General features: G+C 50.4%; 1 protein-coding gene across 3 annotated transcripts in view; it reads left to right on the top strand.

The window, feature by feature from the left end:
• NHSL2 (NHS like 2) overlaps positions 1-27,462 on the top strand; it is a 75,201-nt gene that overhangs the window by 34,176 nt on the left and 13,563 nt on the right. The window contains exons 2-5 of one of the 3 annotated variants that reach the window (XM_074278515.1): positions 17,413-17,568; positions 20,869-21,002; positions 21,571-21,766; positions 26,378-26,509. In XM_074278515.1, coding sequence (XP_074134616.1) covers positions 17,413-17,568; positions 20,869-21,002; positions 21,571-21,766; positions 26,378-26,509 — 618 coding nt within the window. The remainder of the gene's footprint in view (positions 1-17,412; positions 17,569-20,868; positions 21,003-21,570; positions 21,767-26,377; positions 26,510-27,462) is intronic. The other 2 variants (XM_074278516.1, XM_074278517.1) reach the window with 2 other exon arrangements.

Raw genomic sequence — 27,462 nt, 5'->3', positions numbered from 1 at the left:
CTCTCCTTCCTTCTTGTGGTGGCGAGAATGTTTGAGGGGGAAGGTGGGGGGGAGGGGGAGGATCATATTATTTACTAACAGAGGCTGCAGGGCAACAAGGTGGTGCAGTGAATAGAGTGCTGGGTCTGGAACCCAGAAGGCACATTTTCCTGACTTCCAATATGGCCTCCTATAGTTCCTACTATGGAACTACTCCCATAGTAGTTCCTTACAATACTATGGAAGTGTAGGAAGTCACACGACACTTCCTAGCTGTGTGACTGTGAGCGAATCACTTCACCCTGTTTACCTCAGTTTCCTCATCTGTAAAAGTGAGCTGCAGAAGGAAATGGTCAACCGCTCCGGCACCTATGCCACGAAAATCCCAAATGGGGCCACAGAGAGTCAGACAGGAGTAAAGGACAAAAAAAGAGGCCACGTGCTGAGGAGGAGAAGGGGAACCCACATCCCGCCAACAAAGATGTCCTGCACAGAAGGGAAACGGTCCCATCCCTCCACGTGCAGCCCGAGGCAGTGGGAAGCACAGGAGTCTCCCCCCCTCTCCTGAGCAGATGGATTCCAGCCTCCTTGGGCTGCTGGACTATCCAAGGAAGACCTTGGAGTCTTGTAAAAACCCAAATCTTGGGCTGTTTGAACCATTTCAACTTGCCACATGCTTGAGTGGAACAAAGATTGGTGGAGGAGGAAGGCCAGAAGGGAGCCAGGAGATCGGGACTCCAGTCTGGGCTTTGTCCATATGTGCCGTGAGAGCTCGGCCAGGTGTCCTGCTCCCCTCTGAGCCCAGGAGCTAGATTGGAAGTTTTCAGGGACCCCTTGCAGTGAGGGCAGTACCAAAGCCCCCACCAGCGCCGGTGTTCTCTCCCAGACTTGACATTCTCTGTTCCCATCCATATGGGGATGCCATCCAGCCGGGACACACACACTGGATGACGGGTGGGCTCTGAAAGGTCTGAAGCTAATGAGGGATCAGTCACAATGAATGTGCCAGCTGCATGCTTGGCTACAACAGCTCACCGTGGAGCAAGCGTGAGACAGGGGAGCGGAGGGGTGAGCCAGCAGGCCTTCTGCACTCTGTAATGGGGGGTTGTGCCGGACGCTTGCCGAGCTCTTGTCCAGCTTTCTGGGCCAGGCTCCTGCCATCAGTGCCGCGATGCTCGCGGTCCCGTTTAGGGTACCGTGGGCCTTCCTTGGGATTTGGTCCCAGGCATCCACCAGAGCTAGAACTGTTATTATCAGGGTGAAGACCTAGTGTAAGATGGGGGGTAGGAAAGGGGGCAGAGGACCGAGTACTCACCAGGGAGTGGCGGCTTTGGGGGGACGGGGCCATTAGAAGGAGGAAAGATGCCCTGATGGCTGGGGAAAGAAGTGCCCTGGGACAAAGTGCCCCTGACACTATGCTAGTTATGGATCAGGGAGCTCTCTGGGGCATCTGGAGTTCTAAGGAGAAGCAAGCAGTCCCCTGGGAACTGCTCGGGGCCAGCCCCACCGGCTCCTGAGGAGGTGCTTCCAGCTCAGACTGGATGGATTCTGCTTTCAGTCGACTGTGGAGATACATTTCCCCAGGAGGCCAAATCGGGAAAGTCCCGTGGAGACTACCTGGGCTGAGTCCCTCCATCGAATTTGGGACCCAGAGGGGACAGAGGGGCTTGTTCCAGATCACTGGGAGGGCAAGGGGCAGAACCAAGCCCCAACTCAGCCCCTCTAGCTCCTGAAGTCATTAGAGTGGACCCGCTAGCCCCCCAGGCTTAGCGTGCCTTTCCGATAAAAACACACACATATCCCTCTGGCCCTGGAACAACCCTGACATGGCCTCAGTAGGTCTGGCCTTGTTGTTCCCTGTCACCAGGGGCACAGGCCCCAGTGACCCCTCCCCTCCGCCAAGCTCCCCAGGCCGGGTCTGTGCCAAGGGAGGCGCTGCCAGGTGTTTGCCCAGTTCAGTACCCAGTCCTCTCAGTGTATTAAATCAAAACCAAAATAATTCCCCGTTGATATGGAAACAAGTCAAATTATTTTAAGAAAAAAAAAAGCCAGTCCCTATTAAGTCTTGTTGTTATGGCAACAGGAATTATAAAAGTAACTTAACTGAGGAGGTTGCTTGGGGGGGGGGGTAGAAGGGGAAGAGGTTGACCCTAGAGCTTTGGGAGTCCAGAAAAACAAATCGAGCTCCCATCCCCTCCCCATTTCTGCAAGCCTAGAGTGCATAATCCCTGGGGAGCAAGGGGAGCTGGGAGGGGGCCTGTATCAGCTACTGCTCATCACTGTGGGCAGAGGCCCCGAGGGCTCTCCCCTTGTTTTGTGGCCTGAGCCCAGGCTCCTTAAGGGGTTGAGTGTGGAGATGGCCACAGGGAGGTGCTCCTGGGACTGACTCTGGCTCCTCCCCCCTGCTCCTGCCAGGCTGGCAAGGCCATGACTAGGAACTCCTGCACCCCCCCCCAGATGACTAGGGAGCCCAAGCACAGGCTCAAAGGGGTACCGCTGGCAGAGATTATCCAGATCCAAGAGCCTGAGCAAGAGCCAGAGATGGGAAAGCAAAGCTGGGCAGATCTGAGGGCCATTCTGGGGATTTCACCTTCCGGGCTCCCCCGAGACCCCATGGGCCTAGGCTGGGAAAGGCTACACAATCCTCTGGCTCGTTCTTCAGGCTCCTCCAAAGGTGTCATCTCTTTTGTCAAAAACAAACCAAACAAAAATCCCATGGCCACCAAATCATCATGACATGACCATCCCTGCTGCTGCGTTTTTTCCTTGCCTTTCCATCACCAAGCTATCCTTTGTCCTCTTCGCTGCCCTTGGCCCAGGATGGTAGGACTTAGCCAGACACCTGGTCCTGGCTCCTTCTTACTTTGCTCTGGGCCAGGTTGAGAACTTCTTTAAAAGCAAAACAGAAGCATTTGAATTATTTTATCCTAGAGGTAATAGGGAGCCACTGAAGTTTATTGAGTAGGAGAAGGACATCATCAGATCTATGCTTAAGGAAAATCTCTCTGGTAGTGGTGATGGATGAATGTAGGCACCAAAGCAGGGAAAAACATGAAAGAGGGAGACCACTCTATAAGCTGTCATGGTGATTGAGTTGACAGACAATCAGGACCCGCAGTGAGACCACAGAGGTGTTAGCCACTGAGAGCCCAGCTCAAAGGTCTTTGTTCTCAGGGGTTATAGTAACCCCAAAATTCCCATTTGAGCGGCAATTTCATTTAGGACATTCTGCGTACCGTGTTCTAGTGGTAGCTAGGTGGTGGCCCAGGGCACAGAGTGCTAGGAGACAGGAAGACCGAAACTCAAACTCTTGTCAAGTCACTTAACCACTGTCTGCCTCGGTTTCCTTATGTGTAAAATGAGTATAATAATAGCAACCATTTCCCAGGGTTGTTCTGGAAGATAAAATGAGATAAATTTGTGAATTTGTTGCCACCCCCTCCCCTTCTGGGGTCCTTCTCAGTTTCAGGCCTGAAAGTTTTATGTTCCAAGGCCTGTTCTAGGTTTAACATATGTTCTCTGTTCCAAACTTCCTTTCAGTTCTGATATTCTCTAATCCATGTTCCCTTCTGGGGAACCCCTGTGTCCCTTCTGGTTCTGGCAATGTCCATTCCATGTTTCTGTCCCTGACTTTCAGCGGGTCTGAGTAACATTTTGGAGCTTCTCGGGCCCGTTAGGAACAGCTTCCGCCCCTGAGCGACCCGGGCAGCCTGGCTGGTGAGCTGGTCTGGATACGTGAGTGGGAGCCCTGCCTGTCACTGCCTCTCCCTTGGAATTTTAAGCAACCTTCCTGTGTCTAGACTGTCGTGCGAGTGTTTATCCCTGACAGAGGCCCCATCTGCTTCCCTCCGTTTAGGATACCCGGGCCGACACACACATCTGGATTTGTCTCTGAGGTGGACCCTCTGAGATCCGATTATCGGACAATGCTGAGGAAGCAAAGTCTCCGGCTTTTAGTTGTGAAGCTGATCAGGCTTCCTGACCAACCGGGACTCGCTTCTCCAGCCTTTCCATGTTTATGGTGGTCACAGGGAGTCAACAAGCTCCCAGCAAACCAAGAGTGGCTTAAAGGGAAAGAGTCAAGGTGACTGTGTGGGAAGGATGCTGTTTGCCTTCTGTGTGGGCTGAGGGGTACTCCCAGCTTTCTGGAATGGAGAGGTCTTCCCGGCTTTGCCATCTCCTGGGTCTTTCTCAGAACCATTCCGTGGTCTGTGTTCTAGGGTCCCTTCCTTCTCTGCTGGTTGTCATTCTTGTTTTTGAAGGTTTTTCCAGCTCTAAAACTCCTTGTTCTGTGTTTGAAGGCCTCTTACAGCCGTGCAACATCATGTCTTCCAAGAAATCTGCTCGTTGGATTGTTCTGTCTCTTGTCTAAAGTGAGTGATGATTAAATTTCGAGGTGTGTTATGAGACCAGGAGAGCCATCCCCGCCCTGTTCAGACTCCTCTTGCCCCTAGTCCTGAGTAGTTGGCTCTCTGTGGTAGGTGGGTGGCAGGAGTTACCACACAGATAGTAGGTGGGGGAGAGAGGGAGTAACCCCCTGACCTTCTTCCCTGGAGTAGCCTCAAACTCAAATGAGGTAACCAGTCCCTAAGACTCTGGCAACTGGCAAAGGGCAGGGACAACAGCTCCGACGCCGACGGCTCCTGTGCTTGCGACAGATATGGTAATCCAGGTAGAAGGTTTGGGTTTGGGTTTTTGGAGACAATGGACTTACCCAGGGTCACACAGGTAGCAACCATCTAAGGTCAAATTTGAACTCAGGTCCTCAAGCTCGATCCACTGCAGTACCCTCTAACTGCTCTGTGGAGAGAAGTTTTTAACTCAAATGAGTTCATGGGAAGTAGCCCAACAGGAGTCCCGCATCTCAAGCTAGGACCCAAAAAATCCCCGAAGGTTCCAATCGGGGACCCTTTCTTCTTCCTAAAACCATGCCTGGAATCCTCACTTCTACACACATAGCATCTCACCTGCATCACTTGCTTTTGCTCTGAGGCAATTGGTTTGGGATCCACAGGTTCCACCCTCATCCCCCATTGCCCCATTACCCAGACTCCCCTGGTACTTCAGTCGTCTTTGTGACCCCCCCTCCCCGCCGCCTCCTCCAGCCATCTGGAGGCCCTAAGAAAGAGGCCTTCCCTATTTGGCCCCTGAGTCCAGCCCCCTTGCAGCTGTTCTACACAACCCCCAAGTGCCCTCATCCTGAGCCTTCCAGGCTCTGACTCTTGGAAATCCACTGCGGCCTTCTTTAACCCCTAACTCGAGAGAGTTCTTGGGGCCGAGCAGAGGGCTTCTCACTTCCTGTTTGGGATGTTTCTTCCTGTGAACCCCAATATCCTGGCTTGTTTTTGAAATGGCAACTTTTTCTTGCTGATTCATGTTCAAGCTGGTGACCCATTGTGACCTCTACATTCTTCTCTACCACATACACACACACACACACACACACACACACAGCAGAAACTATAGAGGTAACAGCGTGTGTGTATATATGTGCATATGTTATTCTGTACATACATAATTACTCTCCATATAGGTAGTTATATATGTGTGTATAGATTTATTTGTGTGTATATCCAGGATTACTTCCTTCTTTACTTCTATAACAATAATATAATTATTATATAATGGACATTATATAATATATTGCATTAATATATATTACTATGATTATATTGGTATATTATATATAATATATTAATAGTATTAGATTAATGTGTAACGTAATTATAAAGCACTGGACATTTCTCCAGTGCTTTAAAGTTTCCCAGTCATATTTTGTACATTCACTGGAGCCTCATAGCAGTCCTGTGAGGCAGATGCTACAGGGATGATTATCCCATTGAATAGGTGAGGAAACTGAGGCTCAGAGAGGTGAAATGACTTTTCCACAGTCACCCAACCGCCAAGCGTTAGGGGAAGCTGAACCCAGAACTTCCCGATTTCGGCTCCATGACTTCCAGCACTTTGTTCTTCCCTTCCTGCCCTGTGTCTTACTCTACTATTGCCCTCTACTCAGAGTGGTACAACCCAGAGCGGATTAAGAGTCAGGAGAGCTCAACGCCAGTCCTTGTTCTGCTTACTGCTTTTGTGGCTTTCGAAAAATCATTTCCTTTCTCAGGGCCTCAGTTTACATTTTTGGAAAATAAGAGATTTGCAGCCTGGAGCTGGGGCCTCTCGGGCCCACGGTGCCCTCCTCAGCTCTTCCACACCGGCATTATAGACGGGGGCCCGAAGGTGCCCCGGAATCCCCAGTGCTCTGCCAGCTCTAAGCTTCTGTGATTTTACAGCCTCATTTTGCATCCCAGATTTCTCACTGAGTTGCTCTGAACCTCAGTTTCCTCCTTATGTAATTCTTCCCTGTCTGCTTTCCTACCTCCCACCAGCCACTCCCAGGTTCCTCGTGGCTACTTGGGGCTGATAACTATTCAAAATGTGGCCCATCCCCAACTGGCCGGATCTCCCTACTGCTAGACGTCGCAGAGATACCTAAGAGCAATGACAACATTTAATTAAGATGCAATACAAGCCAAATTACAAGGGAAAGAACCATATGCGAAAAAACATTGTCCAGACTGAGACGCAAAATAAAGGGATGCCAGGGGGTGAACGGGGAATTCTCCTCCAATCCTTCCACACACACACTAATTCTTCCCAACACAATTGTCTGTGTGGCTCTGCCTCTCTGTGTCTCTGTTATCTTTCCGTCTGTATCTCTGTGTCTTTCTATCTCTTCCTGTGTCTCTGTATCTTTTTTTTTTCCAACTCTGTATCTCTGTCTCTGTCTCTTTCTTCCTGTCTTTCTCTGTGTGTCTCCCTTTGTCTCTTTCTATTTCTCTGTCTCTTTCTTTCGTCTCTCTCTCTGTCTCTTTCTATGTCTCTGTATCTCTGTCTCTGTCTCTTTCTTCCTGTCTTTCTCTGTGTGTCTCCCTTTGTCTCTTTCTATTTCTCTGTCTCTTTCTTTCATCTCTCTCTCTGTCTCTTTCTATGTCTCTGTATCTCTGTCTCTATCTTTCTTCCTGTCTTTCTGTGTGTCTCTCTCTGTCTCTCTGTCCCTTTCTGTTTCTCTGTCTCCTTCTTTCTGTCTGTATCTCTGTGTCTCTTTTTTTCTGTCTTTCTCTGTGTATCTCTGTCTCTCTATCTCTATCTTTTCTTTCTGCCTCGGTGTCTCTTTCCAAGTCTCTGTCCCTATCTCTCTTTCCATCTTTGCCTCTGTCTCCCCCCTCCCAGAGCCGCCCCGCCTTGTTCTTTTAACCCGGGGCCTCCCAGAGCTTCCCAGCTCAGTGGCATGCCCCTGCTAAGCTTCCCAAGCAGCCCAGGCGCCGTTGGAAACGGTGTCCTACGCAGATGTTCTTTACATGTAAAAGGGGGTAACAGCGCCTCCGTTCCCACCTCCCACGGCTTTTGAGAGGGAAGCACTTTTGGAACCCCAAAGGCGCTCGGGAACTGGCAGCTCCTGTCACTATTGCTAGGGCTGCGGGTGCCTCCTTGCAGCCTGGAGCTGGGGCCTCTCGGGCCCACGGAGCCCTCCTCAGCTCTTCCACACCGGCATTATGGATGGGGGCCCAAAGGCTCCCCGGGATGCCCTCTTGCCCAGCCCCTCCATTTGACAGAGAAAGAAACTGAGGGCCAGGGGACGATGCTGGGGGAGGGACTTATTCAGAGCCAGCAGTTGTCAGGGGGGATTTGAACCCAGGCCCCATGGAGCCCAGAGCTGGTACTCTTTTCTGCCCTCTGCCTTTTGGGGGGCCAGTAGGTTCAGGCCTCAGCCGTTAGAAGCTCTGGATCTGGCTCCTCTTTTCTTAAGGTTTTTGGACCCCCTGCCACTGTCAACAAATGGTTCTTTGGGTGAGTTGCCCAAGAATGTGTTGCCAGCACTAGCCTTCTGCTCGGCTGCCAGGTGGGCAGAATGAGAGGCCACGGCCCTTGGCATTTGGTCCAAATGTCAATGCTCTGTTGTCCCAGGGTAGCCCAGTTGGAGCCCAGCCATGTGGCCTGGCTTCTGCCCAGCAGCAGGGGCAGGGGTGCCAACCAGTACGGGTTTGGGGATGGATCTCTGAGCCAGTGGAGCCTCTGCTAAGAGAGTGAGCTTGGGTGGCTGAGGGCAGAGCCGATGAACCAAACTGGCATATAGACCAGACTGGTTGAGACATCGAAGGTTGGATAGAGAAACATCTACCGGTTGTCCAGGAAAGAACAGCATCTGCTTGACAAGGAGAAGCTCTCACAATGGGAGAACAGGAAGGGCCCCCAAAGATCACCTAATCCCATTCCTTCATTTTACAGAAGGGGAAACTGAGGCCCAGAGAGTAGAAATGACTTGGCTAAGGTCACACAATCTTTCCGTGGCAGGGAATCCTTTCTGGGGACAGATGTCTGTGTGTACGTGTATATGCACATATAAAATTCAAATCTTGTGCAACAACCCTAGACTTAGCCTGGGCTGCTGTTTCAGGGCCAAGAAGAACAGGAAGCTGCCAAGTTTCTAGATTTCCATAAACATTCTCGAAAGAGGAACCACAAACACTCTCCTTCCTGTCACCCCCTTTCTCCCCCTCATCTTCCAGGGCAGCCAGGCCTCCCTTTAGAGAGGAGCCTCAGTTGAGGCAAGTAGCCCAACTGTAGCTAGCAGTAGAGGGGCCTCTGAAGGGTCAATTAGCCCAGGCCGGGAGGGCCCAAGAGTGGATAGAGGCCTGAGCCTAAAGTCAGATGGATGGCCCCACACAAATCACCTCACCTCTGCCTGCCTCAGTTTCTTCAACTGAAAAACCCGGATTGCTGTAAGGATCCAATAAGATAATATTTGTAAAGGACATAACATGATGTTTGGCGAATAGTAGGTACTTAATAGATATTCATTTCCTCTCTCCCTTTCCTCCTTCCTTCTTTCCCTCTCTCCCTCCTTCCTTTTTTCCTTCCTTCCTTCCCTCTCTTCCTCCCTTTCTCCCTCCCTTCCTCCCTCTGACCTTCCTTCATTCCTTCCTTTCCCAGATCCCACAGCAGCAGTACTAGAATTCACAAACTCTAGCCTCTTGCTGTCTAAGACCCAGGTTTCTAGGTTTTCCGGTAGGACCCCGCCTACCAGCTCCTCCTTCCTCCGCTGCCCCCCAGCCCCGACCGCCCCCCCCCCCGGCCCAGGTTGGTTTCTCAAGTGAGAAGGGCTCAACTGGCCACAATAGGATGCCCCAGCATGTTGGCTAAGCCACGTCCCTCTGAGGGGTTAATGGAGCCAGGAGAGCTGCCCAGGGATGCCATTGGGACTGTCTTCTGGGAAAAAGTAGCATGGGCAGAGCGGTCTCAGGTGGGAGCTGACCCTTTGGCCCGGGACCCGGTTTGGCTCCACACGTCTGTGACCAACCAGGAGGGGCCAGGCCTCTTACACAGGGCAGAGGCCCGGGCCTGGGCCGCAGCCGAGCAAACAGGAAGCCCTGGGCTCCTCCTCGCTATGGGCCGTGAGTCCCTTGGGTTGGATGCCTCCATCCTCCCCCCAAAGGAATCCAGGCTTTCCTCAGCAGGCAGGAAGCTGCTTTCTCCTGGCCTTGAACCATTTGTCTGGAGCAAGTTTCCCTGTAACCCGAGCATCTGGAACCCCTGGAGAGAAGTCAGACTTCCCATCAGAGCCATCCTGCATCCCACCCCCAGTCTACACAGGATGCAGGAAGTGCAGCCCAAGACAGAGAAGAGACCTCACTTGATGAGCGTGCCTTGGGGACGCATGGTTGGGATCCGTTTAGTGCTCCTGCCCTTCTGGCCTCCATTCCTTCCTCCTCGGAACTATCATCCTCTTATTCCAGAGGCTGGAGTAGGAAGAGGAGCTTGGGAGAAGCTAGATGGCTCAGTGGGTAAAGTACTGAGCCTGGAGTCAGGAAGACCCAAGTTGAAATCTGGTGTGATCCTGGACAAGTCAGTTTACCCCGTTTGCCTCAGTCCACTGGAGTAGAGAGATGGTAAATCAGGCCGGTATCTTTGCCGAGGAAACCCCGTGGCCAGCACTGGTGTGCCATGGTCTGCGGGGTCCTGAAGAGTTGGATGCCACCGAATGACAACAAGAAGCACTAGGGGTAGACAGAATCAAGTGGGCCCAATGCGGTCCCAGGAGGTCTTGGCCTTTAACCGATTCCAAAAGTCAGGAGGGAGCAAGCTGCTGCTCTTCACGCGCACCAGGAGAAGGCCTCAGGACGGTGCTGAGATAGGCAAGGACCAAGGTTTTCACACCAGCCTCCCTGGGACTGAGCTGCCTGAGGAGACGAAGCTGTCAAGGGCCAGGCATGGAGTGGCTTGAAATCAGGCAAGCCGATTTTGGCGGGGGAACCTTCCGCCACCCACCCACTGCCAGCCTCTTCCCGAGGTCTTCTGCAGTGTGTGGCCGTAATGTTGTGGACTTGCCTGGGACACATGTGGCAAGAGAACGATGTGGCCTTTGGGCTTCAAGATCCTCGATGTGTTCTCAGTGACCACCTCCTCCTTGAGTTGGACCAGATTGTGGAGTCTTAGAGCTGGGAAAGGCCTCCAGGGCCTCAAGTTCCCAAATCCCGCCTCATGGCTGGGCAGTCTCCACTCCTTTGAAAGGTGCTCTTTGTTCTCAGCATCTGCTTCTCAAGGAACTGAGCAGAAAGGCTTGTGAGAAAGAAAGAGGGGAACTCTAGAAAGAGACTTTTGAGTTACTTTAGAGGCCACTCATTCGACAGAGGAGGAAATTGAGGCAGCCCCCAAAGAGACCAGACCTCGTCCCAGGTTACACAGGGAGTAAGCCCTGGAGCTGAGGTTCAAATCCAGGTGCTTGAAAGCCAGCTCCAGTCTGGCATTATTTTTTCTAGATTTGCCTTTCGACTTGGAATGAGGTAGAGTCCCAGTTTCTTGGACTTCCATTCCCGGTCTTATGCTTAGTTAATTAACTGCCTCCTTCTCTGGGACCCGCTGACAACTGACTTCCTTTAGGAACTGTTCCCATGGCACACTTTGAAGTGGGAGGGTCCTTTCAAACAGAATCACGACCCATTTGAAAATGGCCGTGGATTTTAGTTGATGCTGCACAGGGACCCAGAGGGCTAGGTTTCTTCCATGAAGAGCCTCAAGTCCCTTGGGGCCTTCCCAGAATGCCTCAGGGTGACAGGAAGGATGAGCCACCTCTATCTAGAGCCCAAGAGGAGCATTTCTGAAGCCACTTGGATTTCTCCAGCACTCTCACAAAATCTGTGGACGCTCCTCCCGCCTTTGCTGGAGTCGCCTCGGTCCTTCCAGTGGGGCCCTGCCTCTCCTCCTCCCTGGCTGTACTCCTCAGAACATGTGAAGCTCCTGTATGATCTGTACCCCCTCATCAGCTGTTGATTAGCCAAGGAGGTCCCTCTCTCTCTATGGTCTCTGTCCTATTGGCTCAGACAGTTATAGCCCCCAAGGATTTAGGTGGGAAATGCACCCTATCTACAGATGTACCCACATCCACTTAGAGCTTTCATCCTAATCCCAGGATGCTCACTTCGCCTTATTTCAGGGTTCAAATTTCCCTTTCAATACTTACTGGTGCAAGGACTTGAGCAAGGGATGTCATATCTCCGAGTCGCTTCCTTTCTCTGGGAATGGCAGGTTCTTGGGGGGTTCCGAGTGCTCTGCTCATCTGAAATCGCTATTGAAAGGCCAGCATCACCCAAATATAAACCTGGGGGGAAATCGCAGCTGGCTCTGCCAGCAGGGGTTAGATGAGAAGCATGGGGGTGCTCTGCCCCAGCTAACTAAAGCACCTCACCAACAGGGTTAACTCCCAGCACCACCTAGTGGCCACAAACCTTTGTGTCCCAGCTGGGCCTTCCTGGAAGCCCAGTGCCCCTCCACTGGAGGGGATTCCCCAGGGAGAATCAGAACACTTTGGTTTCTTTGGATCTAAGCCACTTTTCCCCGTTCAAGCTCCAGGGAGGACCTTGCAAAAAGTGAGGGCCTGGATGCAAAAAACAGGCAGCCCGAGAAAGCAGTCAAATGTTCCGAGAGAACATTGCTACCTGGCCCCGGCCTTCCCGTTCCCTTTACTAAGGTACAGTGGAGGGAGGCCCGGGGCCTGGAGTCAGGAAGAGCTGAGTTCAAATCCAGCCTCAGACACTTATCAATTTATGACTCTAAGCAAGACTTATCACTTGTCTGCCTCAGTTTGATCAACCAAATGATGATGTTGCTGTCGGTCCTTCATTCTAAAAGAGGCCCTGTGACGTCAGAGAGGCGATGCCATGACTGTGAGTGAATTGGATTAAAGTCAGGGAGGGCCTTGCAAGGTCACCGGCCTCACTTTCCCCTCCAGAACCATCTAGGTCCAGTGGCCAGAAAGAGATCAGGATGACCGGAGATGGCCCCGGATGCAGTGGGAGCCCTCGGCCTTTTTAAGCGAAGGTCTTCAACAGGTCTCAGTTTGACTGAGGCAACACCCATTCAGTGATGGAGATTACATGGCAATCGAGGCAAAGGATCGCCTCTTTTACCTGGTCCAAAAAATCTAAATAAATGAAGGAAGGAATCTGGAAGGTGAAGACCCTTCGTTCTATTTGCATTCGATCAAAATTGATCAGGACCCAAACAATAAATGGCGATAATTCTAGTCCCTACTTCCTGGGATTTATGGTGAAGATCAAGTAAGATCATATTTGTAAAAAGCATTTAGTACACTGCCCAGCACACAGTAGGTGTTATATAAAAGCTTATTTATTACCTTTCCCTTTCCTCCTCTCCTCAATAAACACAAACACTGAACAATTGATAGGAATAGGGACTGGACCCATGATTCTACCTCTCCAAGGAACTTCCTCTCCCAATGCAAGACCACATTTTTCTTTGAATTCCCCAGCACTTAGATCAGTGCTTGACACATAGTAGGTGTTTAATGAATGCTTGCTGACTGATTGCCCTCTGAAACTTAGAATCTTAGAGAGCTGGTCAGAATAAAGAAAACTTCATTGACTTGCCCAGGGTCACATAGCCAATATGTGTAGGAGACAAGAGTCTTCTTGCTTCCAAGGCTGGCTCACTATCCACTATACGACACTGCCTCACGTGAGCAATTCCTCTTTCTACGGTTCCTTAGGTCTGTCCTCACTGCAGTAATGGGTGTTTTGTAGTTGTAACCACATAATTTCTGTGTGTGTCTTGGTAAGGGTAAACCTCCAAGTCTTGAGTATATTTTCCTTATTTTAAACGTCTTTTCTCTAGCTCTCTCTATTGCGTTCTGCTGGCTGCGTACAGAAAAGATGATGATCCATGGCCTTCCACTTAGTATCTGCTACTTTACTGAAGCTATTAATTAACTGAATCTCTAGGGTTCTCCAGATAGCCCATCATACAGTCTCTAAAAGTGACCATCTTTTTGCTTTTTAGCCACTCTTTATTCCTTCCATTTGTTTTGTTGTTGTTGTTGTTTTGTTTTGTTTTTTTTTTAACACCTCTTGCTAGCGACTCAGGTGCTATATCACCTATGGTGGGAAAATGGACGTCCTTGTTTTACGGCCAGTAAAGAGAGCCAAGCTTGGAGTTGGTAAAGATTGGATGGGGTTCAAATCCTGCCCCTGCCACTTGCCAGCTATGCGATCATGGGAAAATCATTGAATTTCATTGCAGATGGCTTGGGATTTGGGCCTGGTTTGTTTGGGTTTGATTTTTATCCATGATTTTATTGGAAAGGCCTCTTTTGTTTCTTCTAAATAATTTAGGTATCCAAATAAAACTACAAGTCTTGCTTTTAGTTACTAGCCATCATATTAAGGAAAGATCCACTTCTTCCCATGTTCTCAAATCAAAGTTTGTTTTGTTTATGACTCTCCCTTCTCTCCCCTTTTCCTACGGTTCCCTAATCCCTGTAGAGTTCAACCACACTTTGTGTGTGTGTATATGTGTGCGTGTGTGCGTGTGTGTGTGTGTGTGTGTGTGTTCCTTTTGTTCACTTCTGATAAGAGGGAGGTTCATGCACTACCCACTCTCCCCACCCCTTCCTCCCTATTGGTATGCTCTTCTCTCAAAGCCTTCTTCCTGATTTCCTTCCCAATGTTCTCCATTTTTCTTCCTCTTTCTTTTCTTTATTAAAAACATTAAAAATAAACAAAACCACCCACAATCCCTCTGTTTATCTTATTCCATTTCTTCTGTGACCCTCGTAGACATCAGAATTTGTTTCAAAGACTTTGTCTCTTAGTCAAAATATAAGCAAGTTATCATCCTTTAAATCAGTGCTTTTCTTTTTGTCTTTTTCTTTATATTTGTTTATTTTTTATTTTTTATTATACCGTTTTATAAAGCAGTGCTTTTCAAACTTGTGTTCTTAGTATCCCTTTATACTATTAAAAATGATTGAGGTGTTTAACATACATTGGACTATTTGCCATCTGGGGAGGACGTGGGGGAAGGGGGAGAAATTGGAACACAAAGTTTTGCAAGGGTTAATGTCACAAAATTATCCTTCCATTATGTTTTTTTTAATTTAATTTTTATTTAATTTTATAATTATAACTTTTTTTTGACAGTACATATGCATAGGTAATTTTCCATTATGTTTTGAAAAACAAAAAGCCTTAATTTAAAAAATGATTGAGCATCCGTTGGGAGTTTTTACTTATGTGGGTTATATTTATAGATATTTACCATAGTCTAAACAAAAACTCATTTTGAATTTTAGACCCTCTGAAAGGCCTGCAGAGACTGCCAGGCCTTAGATCAATGGTGTCAAACTCAAATAGAAACTGACTGCATATTGACTTGGAAAACAACAAATTAACATTATCTGTGTTGTATGCTATGTTTATTTATTTTGTTTAACAGTTCCCAATTACATTTTTCCCTATGAGGCATATGGGGTTAAGTGATTTGCCCAAGGTCACACAAATTTGAACTCAAGACCTCCTGATTCCAGAGCTGGTGCTCTATCCACTGCACCACCTAGCTGTCGTCCCCCCCCCCAATTACATTTTAATTTGAGTTATCTTGGATCCATTCTAACTTTCAGGGACTCTTTTCCTTGCCTAAGCCTTTCTCCTTCCCCTTCTCAATTCTTTATTCTCTTTCTAATTTGTTCCTCCAGAGCTCTTATTTCACCTACTTTATTAAAAAACAAACAAACAAACAAAAAAACTCTTGCTTTTTTCCCCCCAAGGATTCTTGTAACCCTTATGACTAAGGCAGTTTTTCCCCTGAGCTGCTGTTTGTATTTGTGGTACGATTTCTTCTTTTATGTTTACTTCCTGGGGGTCTCTCATCCCATAATATTTCTTCCTAACAAAGTCCGGTATTGTCTCGAGCTTCAGTTCCTAATGTGAAACTGGCCAGAACCAGCCAGGTTCCTCTTCAGCACGCGTGGCCAGGTTCGACCTGCCGTGGTTCCTGTTTATCCTGACCTCAGTGTCTTTCCACCGGCTTCCCCTCTCCCTGATGTATCTTTGCTCAGGCCCAGGTGGGCTTCAGGGTCTCTCGTCAGACCTCTACAGTTGGCTGTCCCCACACTTGAAGCTCCACTTTCCCCGCTGAGGGCTTCCTTTGCTGGCCCATTCCACTGAGTCTGTTCCAGCTTTCCCGGGGAGATCCTTCTCTGAGCATTCGCAGCTTCTGTGTTTTTGTACCATCTCGCTCTTGTCACAAGAGCTTACCAGGGTTTGTCTTTAGATTTCTTGATCCATTTTTAATCTAGTGGCCATTTGAGATCATTATCGGAGTGGACGTGGGAGAGCTGCCCCCTCTGTGACTTTTCCCACTCATGCCTTTCCCATGAGCCCAGACCAATTTTGTCAAACCTAGAGCAGCCTGTGGAACTTTTTATGTAATGAGTGTTGAGTGGATGAATAAATGCACAGATGAATGAATGAACAGATGGGTGAGAGAGAGAGAGATGAACAGAGCCTCCCAGTCAGAGTGGGCAGGAACTCTAGCACCATTGAATTCAAGCCAGACCTCAGCCAGAACCTCCTCTTCAACATGCCGGCTTTCTTGAAAATCTCTAAGGCGAGGAAGGCTTCTTCAACTTTTCCCACTCAAGACCCCTTTTCACTGGAGAAATTTCTGTGTGACCCCAGGCATCGAGGTATATACACTAGATATGTAGATAAAGTTCTCCTGAGAATAAATGCTAATTTGGTGACACCCTTCCCTCCAGATTCAGTCAGGAGACCCCAGCTGGAGTCACGAGCCACCGTTTAAGAAAGTGGGCCCTAGTGAAGGGCCGCTTTGACAAGTAGTGAGATGTTTCAAGTGGAAGATGTTTGAAAGGTCCCTGCTGTCTCTCAGGTCATGGTTCCTTGACTCCAACCACGTGCTCTTTTTAGGATGGCATCTGGCCTGCGGCGTGTGTCCCTTATTAGGGATGATTCCTGTTTCTATGATAAATGTCCAGGTCACTATGGAAAAGTTTCCTGTGTGAAAGGTAACAATGAGCAGATTTTTGCTCCTGAGAAGCACATTTTTATCCGCAATTCTAGGATGCTGGCGCTCTATGTAGCCGCCCTTCCCAGCCTTCCCTGGCCTGTCCAGTCATAGTCTGTTTCCCATCTCTCCCATGAAGGGCAACACTTACAGTGAGTGGGGCTTTAGGGGGACAGGCAGGAGGGGCCACATTTTGGAGGCATTTTGGCAGGGGATGGGGAAGAAGAAGAAGCAGCAGCAATTTTTGTCTAAGAGAAGGTCAGCACCATTTCAGGCTGAAATGTCATTTCTGTACCTGGTTTTTCTTCCCTGTCGTGTCATTAGCTCTACTGAAAGGGCTCTCTCTCCAAGCTCACGGCTCGGCACATCACAGGCACGGAACATATTGGTACGTGAAGGGCTGAGAGAAGAACCATAACTAGGGTGAATCAATTGGGCCTTTGCCCTAGAACTGCTGAATTGAGAGGGCTCTGTGGCAACATTTTCATTCCTTCAGCACAGAGAAAGGTAAAAATCAGCCCTTCGTTATCAAAATGCATTGAAAATAGGAAAGTACTGGATGACCGGTTCCAGGGAGCTCTTGCCCCTCCTTGCCCACCTCTCTTGAAGGGATATCGGGGGACCTCAGTGTGACCCTATTCACCCCAACTAAGGCTGTGTTTTATGTCACTTTTCCCAGGCCCGAGTTTTGGTACTCGTTCTGGGTGGCAAAACTCCTAGTTATGGCTCCAAATGAGAGAATGGATGGATGAGAGCATGAAAAAAGACTGTTTCTCCTCTGCTTATCACAAAGAGGCTGCTAAAGTAGGCAGGGAAGCTGCAGAGGGGCTCCTGGATGTTCTCTCTTTGGCTCTTGAGGGTGAAGGAGCCATCCTGCCCCCCCCCCACCAGGGCTCGCCGAGAAGCCCTCAGTCCGCCTGGCCTTCTGGAGAGCTGGCGGGTCGAATGGCGGAGCCTCCCCAGCACTCCGGGTGACCGCGGCATCCTTGCCGATCACGTGGCCTCCCCACACCCTTGGCTCAGCATCTCCAAGGCTCACTTAGTGCTCTTCTTCCCTAGCTGCCTCCAACTTGGGTCTGGAGAATAAGAAATCTGCTACCCACCCCAAGTCGCCATGGCAACAGCCAGTGAATGTGTTCCTCTCCTCCAGCCGGCCCCCAGGTGTGGAGGAGCTGCATCAGGAAGCTCAGCTTAATCTCCAGAGCTTGCTGCAAGGTACCTGCAAGGGGAAGGGCTCTGGGGGGCGGGCCCCAGGAGGGAGGAAGTGGAGGCAGCCAAAGGTCGCCACTCCACCTTTGGATTGGGGCAGCCAGGACGAGGTTTCTGGGCTCTGGGATGCCGGCAGCAGCACTAATGTGGAGTGCCAGGGTCAGTGGTGAGCGTGCCCATTTCGGCCTCCTGAAGGCTGCACGAGGGGCAGCATTCTGCCCCTTCAGATCTAGGGCTGGGGGCAAGGGCCTAGCAAGGTGAAGAGCCGCTGAGGATGGCTTGAGGATGCCGTCTCTGCATTTGACTGCCCCAAGGTCTCTGCTCCTCTGCCTCTCAGCCGGGACTGTTCTGTCCTTGTGCCCTACACATGCTCCTGCCCAGCACAGGGCCGCTTTATGGAGCTTGTGCAGGGTAGGAGGAGAGGGGGCTGCCAGCATCTCTGGCTTGCCATGTCTGGATGGCTGCAAAGCTACAGCTAAACACAAAACAAAACAAAAAAAAAAAAAAAAACATTGATTCAGACAGTCCAGTCGAGGATCTGGATTCTAATCCTGACTCTAGTACCTAGTGACTGTACAATGGGGGCAGACCATGAACGCCTCCTGAGCTGCTTTCTGCAGCGCCAAAATGAGAGAACGATGCTGGCTGCCCCTGCCTCACTGGCTCGGGCTGGGGAAGCTGGGAGTCAGGCTGGGGGGGAGGGGTCTCCCACTCCACACTTAGCTCTGCTGCCTTCTCCTGGGCTACACGGAAAACTGGCCCCCTGAGTTCTGCTGAGCACCCGCCCCCTAAGTCTGGATCATTCCCGGCACCCATTGATCCTCCTGAACAGTGCTCATTATGGCTGCTGCCTCCCTTCTCCCCTCCTCTTCTGGGGTCCTTGTTGCTATGGCAACTGGTCTGAAATCCTCATTCCTAAGGCACACTACTACCACCATCCTGGCAGAGCGTTGCTATTCTGGGCTCCCCGGGCCTAGGTCACAGGGCAGAAGGTGGCGGTCGCAGGAACCATGGCCCCTGCCCACTTCTGTCCCAAAGGGAAACATGCAGAGGTCGTTCTGCTGATTTTTCTTATTCTCACTAACTTTACCCCCCAAATACTTTCTGACGGTCACTTTGCTTCCTCTTCTTCCCCTGCTGTCTACACTGCAAGCTCAAGCTTCCTCGGGCCCTGCTGTGGGCTCCCTTCAGGATGCAGGAAGTGGCAGACCAAGGCGGAACCATCCACCGACCAGGCGGTCTCTCTTACCGGTCTGTCCGGCAGTGGGGACACCCCCTTTCTCTTGTGCAAAACTCTTTCTCTTCCAATGACTTCCTCCTTGGGGCCTCCCCCACTTTCTTTCAGGTCAAGCTGATCTCCTTTCCTCCCAGAAGCCTCTAGTGGCTCAGCCCCTTGTTCTGCTTTTCATTCCTTGTGCATGCTCATATGCAAACATCCTTGTGTGTATCTGTACATATGCGGACAGACTCCATCTCTCCTTGTGAGGAGAATCTGTGCTCCCCATTAAGGCACCTCCCATGTTGTCATTTTTCCGGGCTTGGTTCTGTTATTCACGCGTGTGTCTCTTGTTCCCTCAACTGACCCATGGTGGGGACCGGGTGTTCTACCTGTGTTTTCCCCGAAAGTGTCAATAATGGCACTTGACTGACTCATGGTAAGTGTGCAATGGAGCCTTATTGAAGGGAAGAGAGGGTGGCGGGATGGGTGTTGGATGACCACTAGGCAGGCACCTCTCCCAAGTCAGAGGGCCCCTTGGCATGGAGAATGGCAAGCCAAGCTTGCCACCAGGAGTGGCCACATGCATGTCCCGGTCTCATCCGGGCAGCACCTGGCAAGGGCAGTACTTCCCAGAGAAAGAAACATCAGAAAGAACGTGGGATTGGTAGTGAGTGGACCTGGGTTCAAAGCCTAGCTCCACCCCTCGACAGCCTTAGTCCTTTCTCCTTTCTGGGCCTCAGTTTTCTCCCCTAAAAATGAGGGCTCAAGAGCAAATGAGGCAGCTAGGAGGTGCTGCAGTGGATAGAACTCTGGGTCTGGAGTCAGGAGGACCTGCCTCAGACACTTCCTAGCCATGTGACCCCAGGCAAGTCACTTCAGCCCGTTTGCCTCAGTTCCCTCATCTGTAAAATGAGCTGGAGAAGGAATTGGCCAACCACTCGGTATCCCTGCCAAGAATCCCTCACCCAGGTTCTGACCCAAAGTCGGACATGATCCAAGCGACTGGACAACAGAGTAAATGACTTCTGAGGTCTTTTCCAGCTTGAAGTTCCCAAGTCACCGTCTCCTGACGGCATGGAACCCTCGGGGACTGACCTGGCTGCCATTTTTCCTTCTGCCACTGGACCAGGCGTGAACCTCCCCAGAAATCTGCCAGATCTTAGGAACCCCTTCCCTTCTCCCTGGCCTTGGCTAGGACCTTTGTATTGCCCCAGAACTGACCCTTTTCCTCCCAAATGGGGGCTTCTATGGGTCTACGAGAGCCTCCTGGTTACCTTGAGCAGCCATAGCCAGCATCCTCTTGTTGACAGGAAGCTCTCCTCTGGCTCTCTGGCCCCGTGGATCGAGGCACCGTGGAGCTAGATGATGAGCCCGATTGCTCGGCTACTGAAGCGAGTTCTGAAGCCAGAGGGACATCCTCCAAGATAGGCCACGAGGAGCTCAGTGCTTATTGGTGGCCAGTTGGGTGAAGCCAGAACTAGAACCCGGTGATCCGACCTTTGCCCCAGGGCATCATAAGCAGGGGCCACTGCTGGCATTACTGCCTCATCCTGACAGCTTAGAAACAAGCATTTAGCACCGAGGAAGCCAAACTAATTAAAGTAGAAAACTACTTGCTACAAGGGGGTGAGCTTCCTGGCTTCCTTCCACGTGGCAATCTTGTCCGTATCCCAGGGTCCCTCCCAGGAGCCGCTTCCCCGGGGCCGTTCATGCCACGGGCTCCGGCTCAGGGACAAGCCCAGAGGAGACAAGGAGGCAAAACTGCTGAGTCCAGGTTTAGGCCAGGAGGACGGCCACGTTCCCATTCCTGCCTCTGCTACTTTCAGAGTATGGGGGCCAGAAATTGGATCATGGCTCCAAAATTTAGAGCTGGAGGTGACTTCTGAGACCGTCTAGTCCAACCTTCCCCCATTTTGTAGCTGAAGAAACTGAGGCTCCGAGCAGGGGAGTGGCTTTCCCAAGAAAGGGCAGAGCCAGGACTGGAAGCCGGGAGCACCAAGTCAGCTCTTTCCCCGCCCGGTGGCTGCAGTCCTGACCTTTGGGCCTCCCTCTCTGCACTCTTTGTTCTCATGCCTTTTCTTTTGTAGAAGAATATGAGGAACAATACTCAGAAGCCAGGATTTCTGGGCAGACCTTCCGCACTGCAGCCCCCGGCGACCCCCCGGAGCCCACGAACAGCTCAAGGCCACAGGCTGCCAGGCGGTTGGAGTTTGTGTTGATGGTGAGCTTCAGCTTTCTTTCATTGGCAAGGGCCATGGTAGGCAGCCCCCCTTCACCCACCGCCAAGCAGAGGCCCACCAATTATGTGCAGAAGCCCTCGGCCGCTTCTGTTCTTCAGGCCTTCGAGGGAAGACCAATGAGCCCTGGTGTGTCCATGGAAGCCCAGTCCCCCGGGCCGAGGACAGAACTGAAGTCACAGTGAGTGGCTTGAAGCCCGCCCCCCCAAAGGGCCACTAGGGATCAGGGAAACTCACCATGAGTCAGCGTGGTAGCCTAGGTACATTGGCCTCCATAAGGCCCAGGTTCAAATTTCACCTCAGACATTCAGTAGCTGTGCGACCCCAGGGAATCACCGGCCCTTTCTGGACCTCGTCCTCACCTGGACTGTTTCCACCTCTAAAGCTAGGCCCCCATAATGGTCCTCCCCTTCTTCCTTCACTTTAATCATTCCTCCAGGAAGCCTCTGCCTCACAGCCCCAAGAACAAGCGACCGGACCTCCTCCGGCCCCACTCCCCGCTTCCAGCAGGGCTTCCCATCACCCTGTTTCCATTGGACTTTTTCCTAACAGCCCACAAGCCGACGAGGGAACGGAGACAAGACCACCACCCAGGGGGTGCGGCCCCCTGAGTCCTCCCTGAGCCTGCCCTCCTCTCCAGACAAGCCAAACACCTGGAGCAGACCCTTCCCTCTGCCCATCCTGGAGGAGAAGAGGTGGCACCCAGCATGTTCCACCCAAGGCAGCATCGTGCCCATCAATGTCTCCGGTAGGAGACGTTCTCCTTAATTACTGCACGTGTTACTTTGTACAGGCCTTTCCAAATTTCCCTAAATTCTGAAACGTCCCAGGGCCAAATAATATTCCATTATATTCAAATACAATTTGTTTGGCTGCGCCCCAAACTGATTTAACTTCCATTGAGATTCTCGATGGTTGGACATTGCCTCACCATGGCCCAACACCCTCAGGAAAGCGAATTCCCAGGGAGCATCTTTTGCCCTTCAGGAATCTCGTTGACGTTACCTGGCTGTTGAGCCGGCCTCAGTCTAGCGACTCATCCTTCTCAGCCACTTGTTGCTCCTAAATCCATAGTTAATGTGAACTCTGGCACTCTCAGACCCAAATTTCCATTAACGTCTTGTCGTTTTCAGCTCCGGGTTTTGTTTTCCAGATGACTCACGTACTGACCCTCCCAGAGGCAGTTTTTTTATTTTATTTTGTTTTGTTTTTTTGCCTATATATGTCTGGTATTGCCGGGCCGAAGCCTTGCTTGGGACTCAAGTCTAGAGCAGGAGGGAGTCTTGCTAGCATTCCTTTAATTATTGATTGTTAATTAATATAATTAAATTAATTTAGCAAATCTTTTTCAAATGGCCCAATGCTAGGCAACAAAAGTATCGCGGGTCTTTATAAGACAGTATTTGGAGCACAGTAGGACAGAGAAGAAAAAATACACAGAGAATAAGAACAACACAGATGGGTGGTACAATGTGCATGGAGGATTCAGGCCTGGAACGGGTCGTTTCTACATGAGGCTTTCGGAGAAGGGAGCATCTGAGCTGAGCATTGAAGGATGGCAGAAATGGAGGGGGAAAGGACCAGAATAAGCAAGAGGGTGCTATCAGGAGAGCCCAAGGCATCTGAGGGAAAAGGCGAAGAGCGCAGGTTGGCTAGAGCGGCAGGTTCCTGTAGGGGATTGGGGCGGGGGGGGGGGGGAGAAATGTTCAAAAGGTTACAGTTAAGCGAGCTTTTCTTTATTCTGGAGGCAATGGGGAATCATTTGCTGAGGCAATGACTCAGTGAGATGGATCTAGCAGTGTGTGTGAGATGGATGGAAGCCAGACAGACTGTAGACAGAGGCCCCAGCAAGAATGGCCCAATTTGGAACGGCGTGATGAGGTCCCGGGCCGGAGTAGTAGGGGAGAGGAGTCAGAGGAGAGAGACATCAGAGGGAGGATGTGCATGGATTTGACGACCAGCTGGATGGAAGCGAGAGGGCAGGATCCAAGGTTCCTCGGAGGTATTGTACGTGAGAAGGGAGGCGCTCTACGGTCAAGGTGATTTGAGTTTGGGACTTAGTATAGTGCTATAAATGGGCATCAGGAGGCTGAAGAAACAGGTCCTAGAGACAGAAGCAGCACTGTGGTTAACTGTGGAGTCCAGGCAAGGCAAGGGGGCAAGTGAAGTCACACAGAGAATGTGAGGCTGGGAGACGAGAAACAAGACCTGAGCAACTAGAGGTGACGGTGACGAATGAAAACCAGCGTATGTGGAAAGCAGCCAGTTTGTGGGCTGCGGCTGGAGAGCGGAAGCTTGGGAAATAGAATTAAATGGAAGAATAGAACCAGCATGAGATAAGAGACTCCAAAAAGTTTCTGGGAGAAGCTAAGGAGTATTAAGACCAGGGCCTCATAACTGCATGTTCCCCAGTTCCTCTTGTTCCCTTCCCCAGACCATCTCCCCCCCAATTAACCCCAGAGAGGATATGACCTCAAGCTAGCTTGAGTCACATGTCATTTCTAGCTGGTAATCCCGTGGTCCCGGTCAGACCCCATAGAGAATAGTATCCAAGTTCTGGACAAGACGCTTAGGAAGGCCACTGATGAGAATCGGCGGAGGAATGTCCAATATGGGGAAGGGCCCTTGGGAACATTAGATGGAGAAACTGAGGAGGTTTAGCCTGAAGAGGACTCGGAACGAGGGAGGGAATGTGGTCACTGTTTGGCAAATATTTGAAGGGTTGTGGGGGAAGAGAGAGTAGACATGTCCCATAGGAACACTGGACGGGAATAAGAAACACCCTCCTTACCCATGAGTGCCATCCCAAAGTGGCTGGCAAGTGGGATCTTCCTCTCCCTTAATGGCATTGGTCCAGGGGCTGGAGGGCTACTCAGTCATCATTCTGTGTGTTCAGCCTCAAGGAGGGGCTGGCCTAGAGAGGCCCATGACTCTCTGACCTAAGAAAGGCTCAGGAGAGCCCAATGGTACTTAAGCCCCCATGGGTTTTCTCCACTTCTCCATTGCCAGATTGTGACAGGAGCCAGTCCATTCAAAAGTGAGCCAGTAACGGTTTGGATGCTTTTGATGATAAAGAACTCCACCTCCCCAAAGGATCCGGTTTCAGACAAGCAGGAGCAATATTTTTTAAGGGAGATGGGAGGAAAGGGAGGCAGCCTTTAACTCTCCTTGAGCTGTTATTTTGGGAAGTGGCTAGAATCCCACTTTTCTGCTATCAAAAGAGACTACCCGCCGCCGAGGTTTCCTTAGCAAGGCAGCTTAGACCCTTAGCTTTGTTCCTGGACTGGGACGGCTGACTTCTCCATCGAGCTCTGAACTCTCCACAGACCTGAGGGTATCCCTCTGAGTGCTCTCACTGGGCTGTTTCTTGCAACAAGGGGTCCCCGCGGACTCACACATCAGAACCGTGACCTCCACACGAGCCTTTTCCCATTCGGCAGCGGTCTTCTTAGGAGCCTCTTCATTCTCCCAACAAGACAAAGCTGGGAGCGCTAATTTGGAGATGGCCTTCCGAACCTTGCTGAAAAAGTGATTCCCTTCCACGGCCATCTGTGTGCCAGTTAAGAGTCCCAGGATGCCTGAGAGATCAGATTTGCCTTCTTGTGGTAGGCTCTCTGGGTCACCTTGCGTGCTATCTGTACTCTGTGGCTGGCACATAGTAGGTGCTCAGTAAAGTCTTGCTGATTGGTGGCCTAGAAGACAGATCGGCCCGTGTGTTTTATTGCTTTATTTATTTATGTGTTCTTTATTTGTTGGTTTATTATTTTATTTTCATTCATGTATTTATTTATTTTCTCATGCCCCGGCACCGTATCTCTAACGATCATCTTTCTTGCTCGTCACAGCTGCTTGCTCTCATCTCTAGCTTGCCTGGTGTATGTAGGAGCCATTTTCTCCCTTTTCCCATCTTCGCTATTTAATTAGACTTGTAAGACATCAGGCAACTATATTCTTCTGTGAGTCATTGCTACTGGTCTCTCCTTGACTTCCTGGTAGACCAGAATCCCTTTCTCTTCTGCCCTCCCATCCCCTGACATGCATCTGAATTTTCCTCTGCCTCTTCAGACCTTCCTCTCTTTCGTTTTTATTTCTTCTTCCAGTTACTTCTGGGTATTTCATCCTTCCTGAGACCAGGAGAGTCAGGAGGTGGTCCTCAAACCCCTCACTTACTTTCTTTGGAGAGAGACCACATTCCCTCCTGAGCATGCATAACAGTTACTTGGCCGTGGTAGAATAAACATCATGTTCTCGTTACGATCCCCTTTCCCCTTCCTACATGCTGCAAGTGAGACCCAGCCCCAGTCCTCTGTTGTTCTTGACCATAGCCCTTGGGGCCCTCTCACACTTTTTCCCAGCTAGAGTATTGGGATACATGGGGTGCTGCAAAGGGATCCTGGATTCATTGTAATGCCCGAGTTTCTTTCTTCTCTTATGCAAAGATCCTGTTTCTTTTACAGCTTCTGTCAGAAGTCTTTTCTAGTTCTCCTTGGTCTCAGTGCCTTCCCATTGAGATCTACCCTACCCATAACTTGTTGCCATCTACTTATCTGCACATTGTCCCACCGTTCCGACTTGAGAGCTCCTTGAGAACGGGAACTGTCTTTTGCCTTTCTTTGTACCACCCGAGCTTGGCACACTGCCTGACACGAGTGCTTAATAGATGCCTATTGATTGATGCGTGGCCTGTAGAGTAGAGGAAGGAGGTAGTATGAGCATAGTAGAGAAGAGTGGAAAAAACAGATGGCTGCCAGCCTGAGAAGCAGTGTACAAGGACGTCATCCTCTTTCCCCAGGCCCAGGCCTTCTACTTCCCAGAATTCATCAGCATGTCTCAGACTGAAACTTTGGGAAATCCTACTCTAAGGTGACAAGAAAAAGAGGTTACGCTCTAAATAACCATTAACATAATCAAACCCTAACCATGATGGTGTTAAGACAGAAACTCAATCTGCCTTTTGGGGTATAGCCAGTTTTCTCGACCCGGTCGCTCTAGAAGGTGTGGCTGTTATGGTTTCCCCCCTCTGTTGATGTTTGCAGAGAGAGAGCTGAGTCACTTCACAGTCAGGGCAAGGTCAAGAGCCATCCCTCTCCCTGGGACCACCTAAGATATCTAAAGAAACCAGGTCATGGCCAATGAAGTCAAGGGACAGGGGGATGTGTGAGCTGGGGTGCGGGTTGGGGAGCTAAGCCAGTGCAGGGGATGGGAGAATGACCTTTTGGGAAGAGGGGAGGAAGGGCACCACCTTGTCAGATGCCCCCTCGTGCTCGTTGTCGCTCCCGTCTTTGTTCTGCCTCCATTTGATTCCTATCTGCTTTTGAAAGAAGCCACGATATACCCAGTGTGTTTCTTTTGACTACAGGACAACAGTTTGATAAACACGCCAGTTTGCGACACTCCTTGTTTAACACGGAGACCGCAGTGAACCCAAAGTCTACCCTGAGGCGGCGGCGCACCATTATTGGCTTCCCTCATCTCTCCTTGCGAGACCAAGGTGATCTCCCCAGTGGCCTTGTGCATAAGGCCTTCCTACGGAACCTGCTTTGCCTGTGCCCCCCACTTCCCCTGTCTAGCTCCTTGGGGCTGGGAGAACACGATGGGGGGCAGGCCGGGATAGAATGGCCGTGTGAGAAGCGGCAGCAGAGAGGTATTGGAGAGGTCAGAGACGGAAGCCACAAGGACAGAGGCCAAGCCCCCCCCAGACTGCTGGGAGCAGCCTTCCCGGCATTTGTACCCACAATCACCTTCTGGCAAACCCCTGGATCGAGTAAGAGAGGCCATCCGGGGATTGAGCTAATTTGGTCTTAACTAGGGAAGTTCTCGTTTCTTTCCACTTCATTTGAATATGTTGTCTACAAATGAGAGAGCACCAGCCTTGAATTCAGGAGGACCTGAGTTCAAATCTGGTCTCAGATACTTAACACTTCCTAGCTGTGTGACCCTGGGCAAGTCCCTTAACCTCAATTGCCTCAGCAAAAAAAAAAAAAAGGGCAAAAAGAAGCCTTTGCCACTGCCTGTAAATCCATATTTCAGTAATAAGAAAATAATGAAATTAGGAGAGTATCCCTAAGAATGAATCAGCACGAGCCACAGAGCCGGGGAGACACTAGTCTTTCCCCATTTTGAATTTCCTCTTCATCCTGGAGGCATCTCACTGACCTAAGTGTTAAAATTCTTCCCTGATCCTGAAATACTTTGGGCCTTTTGAACAACCGGGGTGCTTTCTGACTCTTCCCTGGGTCTTTTCTAGAGAAATCTTTTCTCTTGGCTCAAAGGATGCAAGAAATCTTTGGTATAAATAACTCCCAGACTGGGCTCAATGCCCACGATGGGCAAGGGGAGCCGGACCGTTTGTACAGGACATCCCACCCCAGTGTAGCCCGTCGGCTCATTTGTAATAACTTGGGGCGATCCAAGGCTTTTAGCGAGGAAGCGAGTGGCCGGCCC

This window comes from Sminthopsis crassicaudata, chromosome X (assembly GCF_048593235.1).
Source record: "Sminthopsis crassicaudata isolate SCR6 chromosome X, ASM4859323v1, whole genome shotgun sequence".
NCBI lineage: Eukaryota > Metazoa > Chordata > Mammalia > Dasyuromorphia > Dasyuridae > Sminthopsis > Sminthopsis crassicaudata.
This window is presented reverse-complemented; position numbering and strand designations above follow the sequence as displayed.